The sequence below is a fragment of the Oncorhynchus clarkii genome, unplaced genomic scaffold, assembly GCF_045791955.1.
Source record: "Oncorhynchus clarkii lewisi isolate Uvic-CL-2024 unplaced genomic scaffold, UVic_Ocla_1.0 unplaced_contig_5436_pilon_pilon, whole genome shotgun sequence".
NCBI lineage: Eukaryota > Metazoa > Chordata > Actinopteri > Salmoniformes > Salmonidae > Oncorhynchus > Oncorhynchus clarkii.
The window spans coordinates 414,306-436,626 of record NW_027260957.1 but is presented as its reverse complement, the minus strand read 5'-3'; the positions used below and the strand labels follow the sequence as shown (position 1 = coordinate 436,626).

Sequence of the window (22,321 nt, the reverse complement as noted above, 5' to 3'; positions counted from 1 at the left end):
TCCCTGCGTTCCACTGCTCTGTTCTCCTTTAGCCACTAGTCTGTGCAGCTTGCCTCTTAGACGGTTGGAAACCAATCATATCTGATACTGGCTTCCCTCAGAGATGCACCATGAGAAAACATGACCACCAGTTTCCTGTGTCAACGTCCATTTCCTGGTTAGATGCAGAGAGCTCTACTTCTCTAGAAGTTTCACACCATCTTTGGGATTCTGTGCATCTGTGGGTGTGGGTAGACGGAGTGTGAAATGTGTAAGTATGCCAGGCTGATCTGTGATGTAAGAGAAGGCAGCTGTGTTACAAGTCAAAAACATTTATTGAAGCACAGTTCCAATACATTAGTAACACTGAACAGTGGTGAGTCTATAGACCAATACCTTAGTAACACTGAACAGTGGTGAGTCTATAGACCAATACATTGCAAACAGAGTAGGGTGGACAGATGTGTTCTGTAATGAATGATACAGGCTTTGGCACAGCCTCTCAAGACTTGGTTTGACATCTTTAGACAGAATCAGTGAGGCTGTGTCCCATATAGTCCACTACTTTAGACAGAATCAGTGAGGCTGTGTCCCATATAGTCCACTACTTTAGACAGAATCAGTGAGGCTGTGTCCCATATAGTCCATTACTTTTGACAGAATCAGTGAGACTGTGTCCCATATAGTCCACTACTTTAGACAGAATCAGTGAGGCTGTGTCCCATATAGTCCATTACTTTTGACAGAATCAGTGAGGCTGTGTCCCATATAGTCCACTACTTTAGACAGAATCAGTGAGGCTGTGTCCCATATAGTCCATTACTTTAGACAGAATCAGTGAGGCTGTGTCCCATATAGTCCATTACTTTAGACCAGGTCCCATAGACCCTAAGGACTTTGTATGTCCAGGCTTAAATGCCCAAATAAAGGCTTAATAATTAATACTGTCTCGATAAAACAGAACTACAACACCACGTACATTAACACAAAACAAGACAAATGTAATCAGTCATAAAGGACTTCATCAACACATGTCACAATCCCATCTACTCATACTATGTGGATTATGAGCCCATTCTTCATCAACACATGTCACAATCCCATCTACTCATACTATGTGGATTATGAGCCCATTCTTCATCAACACATGTCACAATCCCATCTACTCATACTATGTGGATTATGAGCCAATTCTTCATCAACACATGTCACAATCCCATCTACTCATACTATGTGGATTATGAGCCCATTCTTCATCAACACATGTCACAATCCCATCTACTCATACTATGTGGATTATGAGCCCATTCTTCATCAACACATGTCACAATCCCATCTACTCATACTATGTGGATTATGAGCCCATTCTTCATCAACACATGTCACAATCCCATCTACTCATACTATGTGGATTATGAGCCCATTCTTCATCAACACATGTCACAATCCCATCTACTCATACTATGTGGATTATGAGCCCATTCTTCATCAACACATGTCACAATCCCATCTACTCATACTATGTGGATTATGAGCCCATTCTTCATCTACATATCCTGTCTGGACATTATGTTTACTGTTGTTCACCAGGTCAACTTCCTGGTTCATGTCAATGTACTTGGTGATTCTATTGGGATTATTACCATAGCAGACTCCTACACACAGCAGCCCTGTGAAATACCAGGGCCAAGGAATGCATGCATTTCTTCTCAATGTCATTTCTGTCTCGTGTTTTGTTGGGAGTGTACGTGACTACACTGAGGTGTGACCTGCTGCTGTGGGTGGGCTTTCCTTGAATCTCTTAAAGGGGGGGGGGTCTGGCCCCCGACTGGTAACAGAGAGAAACAGGTAGAGAAACAGGTAGAGAAACAGGTAGAGAAACAGGTAGAGAAACAGGTAGAGCGAGAAAGACAATTATTCTGTCTACTAGACAAGCAGAGTCAATGGGTCTTAAAGTAGCTGTCCAGTGAAAATCTCACTTTTAGAAGTTCATATTCCATTAACTCAAGTAATGTCCTATACTCATATTTGTGGCCAATGCATACATTTGAGAAAACAAAACACACAAAAAAAACCCACCTCAAACTTATATCTCAAATACACTTCTTGCTATTTCCTCATAGAACATGATGTAATGTTGGCTCATTGGCCGAGTTGGCCAATCAGCGTTCTAGTCGCATTAATATTTTTAATGACCGGTATACGCCCACACCATTCTGATGCTGGGGTAAGCCCACACCATTCTGATGCTGGGGTAAGCCCACACCATTCTGTTGCTGGGGTAAGCCCACACCATTCTGATGCTGGGGGTAAGCCCACACCATTCTGTTGCTGGGGTAAGCCCACACCATTCTGTTGCTGGGGTAAGCCCACACCATTCTGATGCTGGGGTAAGCCCACACCATTCTGATGCTGGGGTAAGCCCACACCATTCTGATGCTGGGGTAAGCCCACACCATTCTGATGCTGGGGTAAGTCCACACCATTCTGATGCTGGGGTAAGCCCACACCATTCTGATGCTAGGGTAAGCCCACACCATTCTGTTTCTGGGGTAAGCCCACACCATTCTGATGCTGGGGTAAGCCCACACCATTCTGATGCTGGGGTAAGCCCACACCATTCTGATGCTGGGGTAAGCCCACACCATTCTGATGCTGGGGTAAGCCCACACCATTCTGATGCTGGGGTAAGCCCACACCATTCTGATGCTGGGGTAAGCCCACACCATTCTGATGCTGGGGGTAAGCCCACACCATTCTGATGCTGGGGTAATCCCACACCATTCTGATGCTGGGGTAAGCCCACACCATTCTGATGCTGGGGTAAGCCCACACCATTCTGATGCTGGGGGTAAGCCCACACCATTCTGATGCTGGGGTAATCCCACACCATTCTGATGCTGGGGTAAGCCCACACCATTCTGATGCTGGGGTAAGCCCACCCCATTCTGATGCTGGGGTAAGCCCACACCATTCTGCCACCCCATTCTGTTGCTGGGGTAATCCCACACCATTCTGATGCTGGGGTAAGCCCACACCATTCTGATGCTGGGGTAAGCCCACACCATTCTGATGCTGGGGGTAAGCCCACACCATTCTGATGCTGGGGTAAGCCCACACCATTCTGATGCTGGGGTAAGCCCACACCATTCTGATGCTGGGGTAAACCCACCCCATTCTGTTGCTGGGGTAAGCCCACACCATTCTGATGCTGGGATAAGCCCACCCCATTCTGATGCTGGGGGTAAGCCCACACCATTCTGATGCTGGGGTAATCCCACACCATTCTGATGCTGGGGTAAGCCCACACCATTCTGATGCTGGGGTAAGCCCACACCATTCTGATGCTGGGGGTAAGCCCACACCATTCTGATGCTGGGGTAATCCCACACCATTCTGATGCTGGGGTAAGCCCACACCATTCTGATGCTGGGGTAAGCCCACCCCATTCTGATGCTGGGGTAAGCCCACACCATTCTGATGCTGGGGTAAGCCCACACCATTCTGATGCTGGGGTAAGCCCACCCCATTCTGTTGCTGGGGTAAGCCCACACCATTCTGATGCTGGGGTAAGCCCACACCATTCTGATGCTGGGGTAAGCCCACCCCATTCTGTTGCTGGGGTAAGCCCACACCATTCTGATGCTGGGGTAAGCCCACACCATTCTGATGCTGGGGTAAGCCCACCCCATTCTGATGCTGGGGTAAGCCCACACCATTCTGATGCTGGGGTAAGCCCACCCCATTCTGATGCTGGGGTAAGCCCACACCATTCTGATGCTGGGGTAAGCCCACCCCATTCTGATGCTGGGGTAAGCCCACACCATTCCAACACAGAAAAGCTGCTTTTTAACTTAATTAAAAAAAAACATTGGAAGGAAAACTATTTCACTCTTACAGTTAAAAATGCCACATTAATCACATTAGATGCATTTATTTCACTCATCTTCACCCCGGAGCAGGGTTGGGGGTGAAGATAATTGAAAATAGATGCCATTATATCATTTGAATTTGAGTTTACTTTGTGAATTGACTGAACCCAAACCCTGCCCTGGAGCCTATATAATCACAGAATGGTCCTCTCGTCCTTCGGGGGGCGCCGTCTGGTCGTGGCAGGCATACGGTAGCGCAGCTCCTTCCAGAAGGCTGAGGACAGGGGTTTGGAGTGGGAGCCCCTCCAGGTGACGGTGTGTCCTGACTGGGCCAGCAGCCGCAGGGCCTCAGGGAGGGAGTCCAGCTTCAGATCCACCTAAAACGTTTACAGAATAATGTAGTGAATCTTTGGGGGGGGGGGGGGGTAGCCCCGACCGGGACTTGAACGGAGGTCCACCGACTACCAACCCAACACCTTAGTTGTTACACCAAGAGATCCGAACCCCTTGAACAAGATCACTAGGTGTTGTGTTAAGGTTACAATTACTAATTGAACTTATGTAGCGCTTTTCATTACAAAATAGAATCTCGAAAAAGCACTGAAGACAAACATGCACAACCAATTGCAAAAGTGGAAAAATAATGTTTCTATTCAGCTTTGGAAAGCAGTTCGAAAATAAGTAGAAGCAGTTGTGCGTTTTAAAGGAAATGGAGTTGAAGCAGAAAGACAGCATGGCATCAGCTCCAGGTCTACCTGTTTATTTAGTTAGATAGACAGCATGGCATCAGCTCCAGGTCTACCTGTTTATTTAGTTAGATAGACAGCATGGCATCAGCTCCAGGTCTACCTGTTTATTTAGTTAGATAGACAGCATGGCATCAGCTCCAGGTCTACCTGTTTATTTAGTTAGATAGACAGCATGGCATCAGCTCCAGGTCTACCTGTTTATTTAGTTAGATAGACAGCATGGCATCAGCTCCAGGTCTACCTGTTTATTTAGTTAGATAGACAGCATGGCATCAGCTCCAGGTCTACCTGTTTATTTAGTTAGATAGACAGCATGGCATCAGCTCCAGGTCTACCTGTTTATTTAGTTAGATAGACAGCATGGCATCAGCTCCAGGTCTACCTGTTTATTTAGTTAGATAGACAGCATGGCATCAGCTCCAGGTCTACCTGTTTATTTAGTTAGATAGACAGCATGGCATCAGCTCCAGGTCTACCTGTTTATTTAGTTAGATAGACAGCATGGCATCAGCTCCAGGTCTACCTGTTTATTTAGTTAGATAGACAGCATGGCATCAGCTCCAGGTCTACCTGTTTATTTAGTTAGATAGACAGCATGGCATCAGCTCCAGGTCTACCTGTTTATTTAGTTAGATAGACAGCATGGCATCAGCTCCAGGTCTACCTGTTTATTTAGTTAGATAGACAGCATGGCATCAGCTCCAGGTCTACCTGTTTATTTAGTTAGATAGACAGCATGGCATCAGCTCCAGGTCTACCTGTTTATTTAGTTAGATAGACAGCATGGCATCAGCTCCAGGTCTACCTGTTTATTTAGTTAGATAGACAGCATGGCATCAGCTCCAGGTCTACCTGTTTATTTAGTTAGATAGACAGCATGGCATCAGCTCCAGGTCTACCTGTTTATTTAGTTAGATAGACAGCATGGCATCAGCTCCAGGTCTACCTGTTTATTTAGTTAGATAGACAGCATGGCATCAGCTCCAGGTCTACCTGTTTATTTAGTTAGATAGACAGCATGGCATCAGCTCCAGGTCTACCTGTTTATTTAGTTAGATAGACAGCATGGCATCAGCTCCAGGTCTACCTGTTTATTTAGTTAGATAGACAGCATGGCATCAGCTCCAGGTCTACCTGTTTATTTAGTTAGATAGACAGCATGGCATCAGCTCCAGGTCTACCTGTTTATTTAGTTAGATAGACAGCATGGCATCAGCTCCAGGTCTACCTGTTTATTTAGTTAGATAGACAGCATGGCATCAGCTCCAGGTCTACCTGTTTATTTAGTTAGATAGACAGCATGGCATCAGCTCCAGGTCTACCTGTTTATTTAGTTAGATAGACAGCATGGCATCAGCTCCAGGTCTACCTGTTTATTTAGTTAGATAGACAGCATGGCATCAGCTCCAGGTCTACCTGTTTATTTAGTTAGATAGACAGCATGGCATCAGCTCCAGGTCTACCTGTTTATTTAGTTAGATAGACAGCATGGCATCAGCTCCAGGTCTACCTGTTTATTTAGTTAGATAGACAGCATGGCATCAGCTCCAGGTCTACCTGTTTATTTAGTTAGATAGACAGCATGGCATCAGCTCCAGGTCTACCTGTTAATTTGGGAAATTGATTTGACAGGGACAGCGCACATTCACCAACGAATCATCCCAAATGGCACCCTATTCCCTTTATAGTGCACTACATTAGACCAGGGCTCAAAACACTATATAGGGAATAGGGTGCCATTTGGGACACACACACACAAAGCTAACTATCGTCCATAGGCAGAACTCGTCCTTAGGCATAACTACCTGGCTGTCTGGGGCTGACTCTGTCTGGATGAGGATTAGCCAGGTCTGCCGTTCCACCAGTGCAGCATGGAGCCCAGTGAGCAGACTATACTGGCTGTCCTGCCCTGGGTTCAGTCCCAGACTGCTGGGCACCAGGATCAGTCTCCGGCTCTGCTCTATACACCCCAGCACCGCCTCAGCCACCGCTGGAAACACAGAGCACATACTTTACTGATACAGATACAGGAACAGAGGCACAGGAACAGATACAGGAACAGGAACAGATACAGGTACAGGAACAGGAACGGGTACAGGAACAGATACAGGTACAGGAACAGATACAGATACAGGAACAGGTACAGGAACAGGAACATATACAGGAACAGGAACAGGAACAGATACAGGTACAGATACAGGAACAGGAACAGGTACAGGAACAGATACAGGTACAGGAACAGGAACAGGAACAGATACAGGAACAGATACAGGAACAGGTACAGGAACAGGAACAGATACATGAACAGGAACAGATACAGGAACAGGAACAGATACAGGTACAGGAACAGTAACAGATACAGGTACAGGAACAGATACAGGAACGGGTACAGGAAAAGATACAGGAACAGATACAGGAACAGGTACAGGAACAGATACAGGTACAGGAACAGATACAGGAACAGATACAGGAACAGAAACAGGAACAGGTACAGGAACAGATACAGGAACAGGAACAGATACAGGTACAGGAACAGATACAGGAACAGGTACAGGAACGGGAAAAGGAACAGATACAGGAACAGATACAGGAACAGGTATAGGAACAGATACAGGAACAGGAACAGGAACAGATACAGGAACAGGTACAGAAAAAGGAACAGATACAGGAACAGGAACAGATACAGGAACAGATACAGGAACAGGTACAGGAACAGATACAGAAACAGGTGCGGGAAAAGGTACAGGAACAGGTACAGGAACAGATACAGGAACAGGTACAGGAACAGGAACAGGTACAGGAACAGGTACAGGAACAGGTACAGGAACAGGAACAGATACAGGAACGGGAACAGGTTCAGGAACGGGAACAAAAATGGGAATGGGAACGGGTACAGGAACGGGAACAGGAATGGGTACAGGAACAGGTACAGGAACAGATACAGGAACCTGTACAGGAACAGGAACAGGTACAGGAACAGGTACAGGAACGGGAACGGGTACAGGAACAGGTACAGGAACAGATACAGGAACAGGAACCTGTACAGGAACCTGAACAGGTACAGGAATGGGTACAGGAACAGGAACAGGTACAGGAACAGATACAGGAACCTGAACAGGAATAAGAACATGTACAGGAACAGGTACGGATACAGGAATAGGAAGAAAAACGGGTACGGGTACACGTACAGGAACTGGAACGGGAACAGGTACGGGAATGGATATGGGAACTGGTACAGGTAGAGAAACAGGTACAGAAACAAGAAGAGGAACAGGAACAGGAACAGGAATGGATATGGGAACTGGTACAGGTAGAGAAACAGGTACAGAAACAAGAAGAGGAACAGGAACAGGAACAGGAATGGATATGGGAACTGGTACAGGTAGAGAAACAGGTACAGAAACAAGAAGAGGAACAGGAACAGGAACAGGAGTGCATACAGGAAAATGTATAAGAACAAGAACAAGAACAGGTACAGGAACGAGAACGGATACAGGAACAGATACAGAAACAAGAACAGGAACGGATACAAGAACAAGAACAGGTACAGGAACAGGTACAAGAATAAGAACAGGAACGGATACAGGAACAGGTGTAAGAATAAGAACAGGAACGGATACAGGAACAAGAACAGGAACAGGAACAGGTACAGGAAGAAGAACAGGTACAGGTACAGGAACAAGAACAGGTACAGGTAGAGGAACATGTAGAGGTGGAGGAACAAGTTCAGGAACAGGAAAAGGAACAAATACAGGTAGAGGTAGAGGTAGAGGTAGAGGAACATGTAGAGGTAGATGAACAGGTATAGGTATAGGTAGATGAACAGGTAGAGGTAGAGGAACAGGTAGAGGTAGAGGAACAGGTAGAGGTAGAGGAACAGGTAGAGGTAGAAGAACAGGTAGAGGTAGAGGCACAGGTAGAGGTAGGAGAACAGTGCATACACAAACACACACACACACACACACACACCAGTATGAGGAGAAATGTGAGGACAGTGGACTGACTCACCCTCCCCAGGGAGCACGTCACGGTCGTAGAGACACAGGCTGTAACCATACTCCTCCTCCAGCACCTCCTCCACCTGACGCCTGTCCTCCTCACTGACACCTGACTCTGTGTCACTCTTATAACACAACACAAAGGCATCGTAACGCTTCCCATCTGAAACACACCATTCAGGCAAGTTATAACACAGAACATAGGCATTATAACACAGCACATAGGCATTATAAAACAGGACATAGGCATTATAACACAGCACATAGGTATTATAACACAGGACATAGGCATTATAACACAGCAGATAGGCATTATAACACAGCAGATAGGCATTATAACACAGCAGATAGGCATTATAACACAGGACATAGGCATTATAACACAGCACATAGGCATTATAACACAGTACATAGGCATTATAACACAGCACATATGCATTATAACACAGTACATAGGCATTATAACACAGCAGATAGGCATTATAACACAGCACATAGGCATTATAACACAGCACATAGGGATTATAACACAGTACATAGGCATTATAACACAGCACATAGGCATTATAACACAGCAGATAGGCATTATAACACAGGACATAGGCATTATAACACAGTACATAGGTGTTGTTACACATCCCATTTGAAACTAACACAATTAATCCAAAGCATGTGGTGAAACACGATCTACAACGAGACTGTTTGCATGAGACATTGGCATGTTTGGTGTTAGGTGTTATTCTCACCAGAGACGTTGTGATGATGCCAACCCAGATCATCTCTGAGAAATAGAATGATGTCCACCTTCAGCTTGACATAGACAACAGTCACCACCACCACCGTTACGACAAAGACCCCCACTATACCCAGCACCAGGAAGTGGAACTGCGGTGGACCTAAAGGGTGACATGAAATACACACACACACACACACACACACACACACACACACACACATACATACATAAACCTGGTTATATCAAACCGCTGTTACTGTACAGCAGAAAGAGAAACTGGAGAGAAAAAAATATCACAGAAAATCATCATAATTTCACACAGAAGTGATCATAATATATTATTGATTAAATGTCATGGAAACCTAAGAGCAGAATAGATCATATATTCTTCTTGATTAAATGTCATGGTAACCTAAGAGCAGAATAGATAATATATTCTTCTTGATTAAATGTAATGGAAACCTAAGAGCAGAATATATAATATCTTCTTGATTAAATTTCATGTCAACCTAAGAGCAGAATAGATAATAATATCTTCTTGATTAAATGTCATGGTAACCTAAGAGCAGAAGAGATAATAATATCTTCTTGATTAAATGTCATGGTAACCTAAGAGCAGAAGAGATAATATCTTCTTGATTAAATTTCATGTCAACCTAAGAGCAGAATAGATAATAATATCTTCTTGATTAAATGTCATGGTAACCTAAGAGCAGAAGAGATAATATCTTCTTGATTAAATGTCATGGTAACCTAAGAGCAGAAGAGATAATATCTTCTTGATTAAATGTCATGGTAACCTAAGAGCAGAAGAGATAATATCTTCTTGATTAAATGTCATGGTAACCTAAGAGCAGAAGAGATAATATCTTCTTGATTAAATGTCATGGTAACCTAAGAGCAGAAGAGAGGGTTCTGTGAAATGACCATTAGAGTTTGATAAAGGAAGACTGTAATATTTTAGATGATTGGAAAGCTAAGATGTCCCTTTAAGAGGCTGCTTGACTTACTCTTCTGTTTGAAGGTGATGGAGACCTTGTCGTTCCCAGATGAATAATCCAGTTGACAGGTGTATGTGTTCCTCAGCTGCTCCTCTGACACCTGACTGATCACCAGTGATGCCTGGTCATTCTCTCTGGAGAAACAGTCAAGTGTGTTATGTTAAGTGATTTTAAAAAGTATTTGAACCCAGGTCTGTTCTGTAGTGAGTGTACTCACTGTGAAACGTTATAAAATACTGGTAGGGTCTTCTGGTTCTTCTCCACAAAAGATCTGTTTTCCATCCAGTATACATTGTCAAATTCAGAGGACAGGACAGCCCTGCAGACCACCACCACAGTAGATCCTGGAGAAAACACATAACATTCACTAACACTTTGCTAGCTACCTCTCATAGAGTGCCATATATAAAGTCAGACAGCCTCAGCCACTCCCTGTCACCAAAGGAGTACCCCAAGGCTCAATCCTAGGCCCCACGCTCTTTACATCAACAAATATATGATAGCTGGCAATAAATATGATAGCTGGCCACTACTGTCCTATTTCACTGTAGAGCCTCTAGCCCTGCTCAATATCCCTTAACCAACCATGTTGTTCCACCTAATACATATGCGATGACATCATCTGGTTTAAACGTCTCTAGAGACTATATCTCTCTCATCATTACTCAATCCCTAGGTTTACCTCCAATGTACTCAAATCCTACCTTACCTTTGTCTGTACACTATGCCTTGAATCTATGTTATCGTGCCCAGAAACCTGCTCCTTTTCCTCTCTGTTCCGAACGTGCTATACGGCCAGTTCTTATAGCATTTAGCCGTACCCTTATCCTACTTTTCCTCTATTCCTCTGGTGATGTAGAGGTTAATCCAGGACCTGCAGTGCCTAGCTCCACTCCCACTCCCCAGGTGATCTCATTTGTTGATTTCTGTAACCGTAATAGCCTTGATTGCATGCATGTTAACATTAGAAGCCTACTCCCTAAATCTGATTACTCACTGCTTTAGCACACTCTGCCAACCCGGATGTCTTAGTCGTGTCTGAATCCTGGCTTAGGAAAACCATCAAAAACCCTGAAATCTCCAAAGCTAACTATAACATTTTCCACCAAGATAGAACTGCCAAAGGGGGCGGTGTTGCAATCTACTGCAAAGATAGCCTGCAGAGTTCTGTATTACTATCCAAGTCTGTACCCAAACAATTCGAGCTTTAACAAAAAATTCACCTTTCCAGAAACAAGTCTCTCACTGTTGCCACTTTCTATAGACCTCCCTCTGCCCCCAGCTGTGCTACTAGGTGACCTAAACTGGGACATGCTTAACACCCCGGCCATCCTACAATCCAAGCTTGATGCCCTCTCACACAAATGATCAATGAACCTACCAGGTACAACTACAAACCCGTAAACACGGGCACCCTTATAGATGTCATCCTAACTAACTCACCCTCTAAATACACCTCTGCTGTTTTCGATCAAGATCTCAGCGATCACTGCCTCATTGCCTGCATCCGTAATGGGTCTGCGACCAAACGACCACCCCTCATCACTGTCAAACGCTCCCTAAAACACTTCTGCGAGTAGGCCTTTCTAATCGACCTGGCCAGGATATCCTGGAATGACATTGACCTCATCCCGTCAGTAGATGATGCCTGGCTATTCTTTAAATGTGCCTTCCTCACCATCTTAAATAAGCATGCCCCATTCAAAAAATGTAGAACTAAGAATAGATATAGTCTTTGGTTCACTTCAGACCTGTCTGCCCTTGATCAGCACAAAAACATCCTATGGCGTTCTGCATTAGCATCGAATAGCCCCTGTGATATGCAACTTTTCAGGGAAGTTAGGAACAAATATACACAGGCAGTTAGAAAAGCTAAGGCTAGCTTTTTCAGACAGAAATTTGCATCCTGTAGTACTAACTCAAAAACTTCTGGGACACTGTAAAGTCCATGGAGAATAAGAGCAACTCCTCCCAGCTGCCCACTGCTCTGAGGCTAGGACACACTGTCTCCACCGATATTTCCACTATAATTGAGAATTTCAATAAGCATTACTCTACGGCTGGCCATGCTTTCCACCTGGCTACCCCTACCCCGGTCAACTGCCCGGCACCCTCCACAGCAACCCGCCAAAGCCCCCACAATTTCTTCTTCACCCAAATCCAGTCAGCTGATGTTCTGAAAGAGCTGCAAAATCTGGACCCCTACAAATCAGCCGGGCTAGACAATCTGGACCCTCTCTTTCTACAATTATCTGCCGAAATTGTTGCAACCCCTATTACTAGCCTGTTCAACCTCTCTTTTGTATCGTCTTGAGATCCCCAAAGATTGGAAAGCTGCCACGGTCATCCCCCTCTTCAAAGGGGGTGACACTGTAGACCCAAACTGCTACAGACTATCTATCCTACCCTGTCTTTCTAAGGTCTTCGAAAGCCAAGTCAACAAACAGATTACAGACCATTTCGAATCCCACCGTACATTCTCCGCTATGCAATCTGGTTTCAGAGCTGGTCATGGGGGCACCTCAGCCACGCTCAAGGTTCTAAATGACATCATAACCGCCATCGATAAGAGACATTACTGTGCAGCCGTATTCATCGACCTGGCCAAGGCTTTCGACTCTGTCAATCACCACATTCTTATTGGCAGACTCGACAGCCTTGGTTTCTGAAATGATTGCCTCGCCTGGTTTACCAACTACTTCTCAGACAGAGTTCAGTGTGTCACCCTTATTGGAATGTATAGGCCACCTTCCACCAAAAGTGTGTTTTTTGATCAGTTTAATAACATGCTTAGGGAATGTGATTTTGGGAAAGAGGTCATCTTAATGGGAGATTTTAAAATGATTTATGAAGACAAGTCTTGTCGGAAAACCCTCAAACAGGTCACTAATACCTTTGACCTTACACAGCTAGTTAAAGGGCCAACCAGGGTGACTTGTTGCTCTAAAACACAGATTGATTTGGTGCTCAGTAATAAACCAGAGAGAGTGACTAAATACTGGGCTATCTGATCATAATCTGACACTTATAGCCAGAAAGCTGTCTAAGAGCAGGCTTAACCTCTCTACTGTTAGAAAGCCGGATCAACTAAGAATACCTAAGAGTGAATTAAACTATTTTGAAAACGCAATTATGTTCAGCCTGTACATTAATGATCTGCCTTCTGTCTGTACTGGGTCTGAAGTTCAAATGTATAGAGATGATACAGTGATATATGTGCATGTAAAGAGCAAACAACAAGCTGCACAAGAACTCACTACTGTAATGGTCCAGGTTACAAAGTGGCTCAGTGACTCGTGTTTGCATCTCAATGTGAAAAAAACTGTTTGCATGTCCTTTACAAAGAGGTCAGGGGAGAAGCTCCAGGTGGTATCTGATTTTAAGTACCTTGGCATCATAAAAAGCATGTGAAAAAGGTTATTCAGATAACCAAATTCAACCTAGCTAATATCCGATTTATACTAAATAGTTTGACTACAGAGGTAGCAAAACTGTACTTAAAATCTATGATACTCCCCCACTTAACATACTGCTTGACTAGTTGGGCCCAAGCTTGCTGTACAACATTAAAGCCTATTCAGCCTGTCTGCAAACAGGCTCTCAAAGTGCTTGATAGGAAGCCCAATAGCCATCATCACTGTTACATCCTCAGAAAGCATGAGCTCCTGAGTTGGGAAAATCTTGTGCAGTACACTGACGCATGTCTTGTATTCAAGATCCTAAATGGCCTGGCTCCCCCTCCACTCAGTATTTTTGTTAAACAGAAAACCCAAACAAATGGCAGCAGATCCACAAAGTCTGCCATGAGAGGTGACTGTATAGTTCCGTTAAGGAAAAGCACCTTTAGTAAATCTGCTTTCTCTGTGAGAGCTTCCCATGTCTGGAATACACTGCCATCAGACACACATAACTGCACCACCTATCACACTTTCACAAAATGTATGAATACATGGCTAAAGGTCAATCAGATTTGTGATCATGGTCCCTAGCTGTGTGTTGCCGCATCCATGTTGTCTGTTGTCTGTAGCTTGTGAAGTGTGGAAACACTTTGTTGCTTTTATGAATATTGTAATTGTTTTTAATAACCTGCCCAGGGACTGCGGTTGAAAATTAGCCGGCTGGCTAAAACTGGCACTTTTACTGAAACGTTGATTAATGTGCCCTGTAAAAATAAAATAAACTCAAACTCAAATCGGAGCGCCTGTTGTCCAGACCTCTGGCAGTCTCTATGGGGGTGCCACAGGGTTCAATCCTCGGGCCGACTCTCTTCTCTGTATACATCAATGATGTTGCTCTTGCTGCTGGTGATTCTCTGATACACCTCTACGCAGACGACATCATTCTGTATACTTCTGGCCCCTCTTTGGACACTGTGTTAACTAACCTCCAGATGAGCTTCAATGCCATACAACTCTCCTTAAGTGGCCTCCAACTGCTCTTAAATGCAAGTAAAACTAAATGCATGCTATTCAACCGATCACTGCCCGCACCTGCTCGCCCGTCCAGCATCACTACTCTGGACGGCTCTGACTTAGAATACGTGGACAACTACAAATACCTAGATGTCTGGTTAGACTGTAAACTCTCCTTCCAGACTCACATTAAGCATCTCCAATCCAAAATTAAATCTAGAATCGGCTTCCTATATCGCAACAAAGCATCCTTCACTCATGCTGCTAAACATACCCTCGTAAAACTGACATCCTACCGATCCTCGACTTCGGTGATGTCATCTATAAAATAGCCTCCAACACTCTACTCAACAAACTGGATGCAGTCTATCACAGTGCCATCCGTTTTGTCACCAAAGCCCCATACACTACCCACCATTGCGACCTGTACGCTCTCGTTGGTTGGCCCTCGCTTCATACTCGTCGCCAAACCCACTGGCTACAGGTTATCTACAAGTCTCTGCAAGGTAAAGCCCCGCCTTATCTCAGCTCACCATAGCTGCACCCACTCGTAGCACGCACTCCAGCAGGTATATCTCACTGGTCACCCCCAAAGCCAATTCCTCCTTTGGTTGTCTTTCCTTCCAGTTCTCTGCTGCCCATGACTGGAACGAATTGCAAAAATCCCTGAAGCTGGAGACTCACATCTCCTTCACTAGCTTTAAGCACCAGCTGTCAGAGCAGCTCACAGATCACTGCACCTGTACATAGCCCATCTGTAAACAGCCCATCTATCTACCTACCTCATCCCAATACTGTATTTATTAATCTTGGTCCTTTGCACCCCAGTATCTCTACTTGCACATTCATCTTCTGCACATCTATTCACTCCAGTGTTTAATTGCTATATTGTAATTACTTCACCACCATGGCCTATTTATTTCCTTAACTTACCTCATTTGCACTCACTGTATTTGGACTTTTTGTTTTCTTTTGTTCTACTGTATTATTGACTGTATGTTTTGTTTATTCCATGTGTAACTCTGTGTTGTTGTATGTGTCGAATTGCTAAGCTTTATCTTGGCCAGAATCACAGTTGTAAATGAGAACTTGTTCTCAACTAGCCTACCTGGTTAAATAAAGGTGAAATAAAATAAATAAATAAATAAAATATTTGTTTTCGCAAACATCCTTTCTGAATTTAAAAGTAATCCTCGAAGTAATCATCTAGTTTTTCAAAAGTATCTGTAATCTGATTACAATATTGTTTTGCTGGTAAAGTAATAGATTACAGTTACAATGTTTTTTTGTAATCTCTTCCATGTAATCTGTTACTCCCCAACCCTGCACACACATTCACACACACGTGACAGTAAAGACACTAATTGACACCCATACAGATAGGTAGAGAGGAACTCACCCATATCTACTTCAATAACCTCCCCATCCCGAGGTTCGATGATCTTTGGCATAACCGGGGAACTTCCTGTACAATACAATAATATCACTGTATTCAAAACTCAAATATCACTGTAGTCAAAACTCAAATATTACTGTAGTTAAAACTCAAATATCACTGTAGCTGAAACAGAAATATCACTGTACCTAATACCAAATATCACTGTAGCTGAAACAGAAATATCACTGTACCTAATACCAAATATCACTGTAGCTGAAACAGAAATATCACTGTACCTAATACCAAATATCACTGTAGCTGAAACAGAAATATCACTGTAGCTGAAACATAAATATCACTGTACCTAATACCAAATATCACTGTAGCTGAAACAGAAATATCACTGTAGCTGAAACATAAATATCACTGCACCTAATACCAAATATCACTGTAGCTGAAACAGAAATATCACTGTAGCTGAAACATAAATATCACTGCACCTAATACCAAATATCACTGTAGCTGAAACAGAAATATCACTGCACCTAATACCAAATATCACTGTAGTCAAAACTCAAATATTACTGTAGTTAAAACTCAAATATCACTGTAGTTAAAACTCAAATATCACTGTAGCTGAAACAGAAATATCACTGTAGCTGAAACATAAATATCACTGCACCTAATACCAAATATCACTGTAGCTGAAACAGAAATATCACTGCACCTAATACCAAATATCCCTGTAGCTGAAACAGAAATATCACTGCACCTAATACCAAATATCCCTGTAGCTGAAACAGAAATATCACTGCACCTAATACCAAATATCACTGTAGCTGAAACAGAAATATCACTGCACCTAATACCAAATATCCCTGTAGCTGAAACAGAAATATCACTGTAGCTGAAACATAAATATCACTGCACCTAATACCAAATATCACTGTAGCTGAAACAGAAATATCACTGTAGCTGAAACATAAATATCACTGCACCTAATACCAAATATCACTGTAGCTGAAACAGAAATATCACTGTAGCTGAAACATAAATATCACTGCACCTAATACCAAATATCACTGTAGCTGAAACAGAAATATCACTGTAGCTGAAACATAAATATCACTGCACCTAATACCAAATATCACTGTAGCTGAAACAGAAATATCACTGCACCTAATACCAAATATCACTGTAGCTGAAACAGAAATATCACTGCACCTAATACCAAATAGCACTGCACCTAATACCAAATATCACTGTAGCTGAAACAGAAATATGAATGTAGCTGAAACACAAACATGAAGGTAGTTAAAAGGAAACTATTTCTATAAATAGTTTTGAACAGAATAAAGCATCAACATGGACATAAGTTACAGATCCTTGCATTGTCTTTAGCCTTCCCCTGTAACCCAGGTTCAGATCCACCAAACATGAAATACATCTTAATTGACAAATACATTTCAAGGTATCTTTGCAAAAGGTCAGAAGCTCCAAAACCATACAGCAGGATTGGGGTCAATTCTATTTCAATTCCAGTCGATTCAGGAAGTACACTGAAATTCTAATTCTCTTCAATTCTTTTCAATTAATAAACATTTCAAATTTGAATTGGATTTACTTTCTGAATTTGACTGAAATGTAAAAATGTATCCCAACCCTGATATCCAGTAATGTCCAGTAACTTCTTACCTTCTTCAACTGTCCGCCCCGTGGTTCTGGACAGGGTAAACACCTGTCCATCATGGAGGTTTGAGTTGTATGTGTAGTATGAAGTGCAGGTATAGTAACCATTGTCAATTTCAGAAGCACTCGTCAGGTATCCATCGCCAAAGTCAGAGGGTAACTCTGTGTCACAGTTCTACAATGCATTAATCAAGACACAGGTAATACACAGGTAATACACAGGGAATACACAGACAATAACAGGTATGACACAGATAATACACAGGCAATAACAGGTAATAACAGATAATAACAGGTAATAACAGGTAAGACACATATAATACACAGGTAATAACAGGTAATAACAGGTAATAACAGGTAAGACACATATAATACACAGGTAATAACAGGTAATATCAGGTAAGACACATATAATACACAGGTAATAAACAGGCAATAACAGGTAAGACACATAATACACAGGCAATAACAGGTAAGACACAGATAATATACAGGTAATAACAGGCAATAACACATAATAACAGGTAATAACAGGCAATAACAGGTAATAAACAGGTAATAACAGGCAATAACACGTAATAACAGGTAATAACAGGTAATAACAGGTAATAACAGGCAATAACAGGTAAGACACAGATAATATACAGGTAATAACAGGCAATAACAGGCAATAACAGGCAATAACACGTAATAACAGGTAATAACAGGCAATAACAGGTAATAACAGGTAATAACAGGCAATAACAGGCAATAACGCGTAATAACAGGTAATAACAGGCAATAACAGGTAATAACAGGTAATAAACAGGCAATAACTGGTAATAACAGGTAATAAACAGGCAATAACAGGTAATAACAGGTAATATCAGGTAATAAACAGGCAATAACAGGCAATAACAGGCAATAAACAGGCAATATCAGGTAAGACACATAATACACAGGCAATAACAGGTAATAACAGGTAATACACAGATAATAAACAGGCAATAACAGGTAATAACAGGTAATATCAGGTAAGACACATATAATACACAGGCAATAACAGGTAATAAACAGGCAATAACTGGCAATAGCAGGTAATAACAGGTAATATCAGGTAAGACACATATAATACACAGGTAATAAACAGGTAATATCAGGTAAGACACATTTAATACACAGGTAATAAACAGGCAATAACAGGTAAGACACAGATAATATACAGGCAATAACAGGCAATAACAGGTAATAACAGGCAATAACAGGCAATAACAGGTAATAACAGGTAATAAACAGGCAATAACTGGTAATAACAGGTAATAAACAGGCAATAACAGGCAATAACAGGTAATAAACAGGCAATAACTGGCAATAGCAGGTAATAAACAGGCAATATCAGGTAAGACACATAATACACAGGCAATAACAGGTAATAACAGGTAATATCAGGTAAGACACATATAATACACAGGTAATAAACAGGCAATAACAGGTAAGACACAGATAATATACAGGCAATAACAAGCAATAACAGGTAATAACAGGTAATATCAGGTAAGACACATATAATACACAGGTAATAAACAGGCAATAACAGGTAAGACACAGATAATATACAGGCAATAACAGGTAATAACAGGTAAGACACATATAATACACAGGTAATAAACAGGCAATAACAGGTAATAACAGGTAATAACAGGTAATAACAGGCAATAAACAGGCAATATCAGGTCATAAACAGACAATAACAGGTAAGACACAGATAATTTACAGGCAATAACAAGTAATAACAGGTAATAACAGGTAAGACACACATAATTACAGGCAATAAGAGGCAATAACAGGTAATACAGGCAATAACAGGTAATAACAGGCAATAACAGGTAATAACAGGCAATAACAGGTAATAAACAGGCAATAACAGGTAATAAACAGGCAATAGCAGGTAATAAACAGACACTAACAGGTAATAACAGACAATAACAGGTAATAACAGGCAATAACAGGTAATAACAGGTAATAAACAGGCAATAACAGGTAATAAACAGGCAATACCAGGTAAGACACATAATACACAGGGAGTTTTTCCTAGCCACCATGCTTCTACATTTGCATTGCTTGCTGCTTGGGGTTTTAGACTCGGTTTCTGTATAAGCACTTTGTCACATCTGCTGATGTAAAAAGGACTTTATAAATAAATGTGATTAATAAACAGGTAATCAATCACCTGGTAATCACCTGGTAATCAACTGGTAATAAACAGGTAATACAATGCCAGTGTCTATTGATGCTAATCACAAAACAGAGAGTTGTGAGAGTTTTGCTGCACCATCCATGACTGGTGAACTAAAACGTTGATGCTGGTCCCTGTGCTAGCTAGGACACCCACTCAGGCATGGGGAAAAACATGATATAACAGGGAAATACCCTGTGGCTTTTGGTCTCGTGGAAAAAAAATCTACAGACTATTCAATAGCACCTTGCCAAAGGCTAGAGGGAAAACTCACCTCTTCAAGCACATGTAATGACGCATGTCTTTAGTTTTAGCCAAAGGCAAGTAAGAAGAACTAGAACTAGTGGAAACTCAACATCAGTGGATATTTACAACTACTTTGTCATCTGCTGGGGGGAGGGGGGGGGGGGGGGGGGGGGGGGAGGAGGAGGAGGGGGGGTAAAGAAAAGAAGAGGTCATACCTTGTACCACGTATAATTATGTTTTGTGAAGTTTTGTGGGACGCTGACTGACGTGCAGGTTAACTTTTCACAGGACTGTCTCAGATAGCACATGACTGGATACACAGTCATATCTGTGTAACACTGGCCAGAGAACACTGTGATGTTAAACCACGCTGTACTCAGGGGCTGGCCACTGGCGTTGCTGAAACAGTCCAGAGAGAGAGATATGACCATTAATCAACCAATCAATCAATCAATCACATCATCAACCATTCAATCAGTCAATGAATCAACGCATCAACAGAATGATGCATAAAATACATCAGAGGGAAGGAGAAAACAATTAAAGAACAAAAGTATGATTGATAAAACGGACAATAAAAGGCCAACTAGATTTGTAAGAGACAGACACTTACAGTAGTGAGCAGGAGTAGGACCCCTGATGGTTGGGAGAGACCCTCAGGATGACGAGAGTGTCGTCAGACATCCACACCGCAGGCTCCTGAAGCTCCCCAGGCCCAGAGTGGTTGCTCCATGCCAGGGTCAGGTTCCCCTCCATGTGCCCTGCCATGGTGGGCAGTGGGCACTGTAGCACTGCCATCTCTCCCTCCCGGACACCAACAGGCTCATGTGAAGGAGAGTCACATAACGCACAGCCTCCTCTGAACAGCTCTGTGGGAAGAACATCCAAGATAGACCGTCTCAGTGGAGGACGGAGGGCACCTTATTCCCTATATAGTGCACTACTTTTGACCAGGGTCCATGGCACCCTATTCCCTATATATAGTTCACTAGACCAGGGTCCATGGCACCCTATTCCCTATATATATAGTGCACTACTTTAGATCGGGGCTCCCCGTTGGACTATGGTCAAGAGTAGTGCACTATGTAGGGTAGCCTAAATGTACTGTACAAATATTTTATATGGTACAAATAAACATTTTACACCAACATTAAAATTGCTATGGGGGTGCTCAATAGTACAACAATTAGCGATGAAAGGTTTGTTGTATGAATGGTCTTTTTGGTTGGTTATCAGCAGTTTCTAGAGCAGGATACTCATCATGTGTTACTTATAATACATGTTGTGACCTGCTCATTCTAACAGACCTTTGGTTGCAGAGAGTACGAGGAACATAAACAGTGGGGTCATCTTCACCATGTTCTTAATTCACACACAGACAAACACACAGACAAACACACAGAGAGAGAAAGTCAATTGGTGAAAAGCCCCCAGAACCGCAAGTCTTAAAAAATATATTGAAAAAAATGACAGCAGAGAAACTTAAGCGAACATTTCATGAAAGTTAAATTATAAACAGGTACTAACAGATCAGCATAATGGTATTATGTTATAGAAAGCTGCACGACTATAGATAGAATAAGAATAACCTACAATACAATAACATTCAGTAAAGGAATTAATAACTTACTCAGCTGTGAGTGTGGAGGTAAATTCCAAGATTATATTGTGTATTTTCGCAGACCATTAAACAGAAACTGAGGTAATGCTTTCTGTTCTAGGCTACTTCCCTTTAAACTTTAGAATAGCAGTTTCGTTCTCGGTATGAACTGGAATGTCCATTTTCATATATTATATTTCACATGACTCCTCCTATAATCTATAGTGAAATGGACCGAGTGAATAAAGCTCGTGACTCCGTTGAGTGGCCTAGTTGCATGCTATCTATCCACTGATGAAGACTTAGCCTATTGACTGGAAGATGTCAAAGTGAAACTTTGTGATTCTAGTGCCATCGCAGGTGCTATATAAAGACTTGACAAGGCGTTACATAATACTTGTGGTTTCCCAGAAAATCCCGGCGTATCTAGGGCCACCTTCTTTCTG

At 42.4% G+C, this 22,321-nt stretch overlaps 1 protein-coding gene and 1 pseudogene across 3 annotated transcripts; one reads left to right on the top strand and one right to left on the bottom strand.

Moving 5' to 3' along the window:
* Positions 1-151: 151 nt before the first annotated feature.
* LOC139402670 (interleukin-18 receptor 1-like) lies at positions 152-22,248 on the bottom strand. Of its 3 annotated transcripts, XM_071146564.1 has the most exons (14): positions 22,145-22,248; positions 21,906-22,087; positions 21,583-21,637; positions 20,889-21,144; positions 20,491-20,674; positions 17,821-17,989; positions 16,147-16,212; positions 10,553-10,679; positions 10,345-10,469; positions 9,345-9,494; positions 8,609-8,761; positions 6,406-6,590; positions 4,001-4,228; positions 152-269 (listed from the first exon to the last, which is right to left on the bottom strand). In XM_071146564.1, the coding sequence occupies exons 3-13, from the start codon at positions 21,632-21,634 to the stop codon at positions 4,046-4,048; spliced, it is 1,650 nt and encodes a 549-aa protein (XP_071002665.1). In that variant the 5' UTR covers positions 21,635-21,637; positions 21,906-22,087; positions 22,145-22,248; the 3' UTR covers positions 152-269; positions 4,001-4,045. The 3 variants fall into 3 exon arrangements, with proteins under 3 accessions (XP_071002665.1, XP_071002664.1, XP_071002666.1); XM_071146563.1 differs by lacking the exon at positions 152-269 and having other exon boundaries at positions 3,833-4,228; XM_071146565.1 differs by lacking the exon at positions 152-269 and having other exon boundaries at positions 3,833-4,228; positions 21,906-22,242.
* Positions 6,633-8,054, top strand: LOC139402677 (putative uncharacterized protein DDB_G0271606; annotated as a pseudogene).
* Positions 22,249-22,321: the final 73 nt, after the last annotated feature.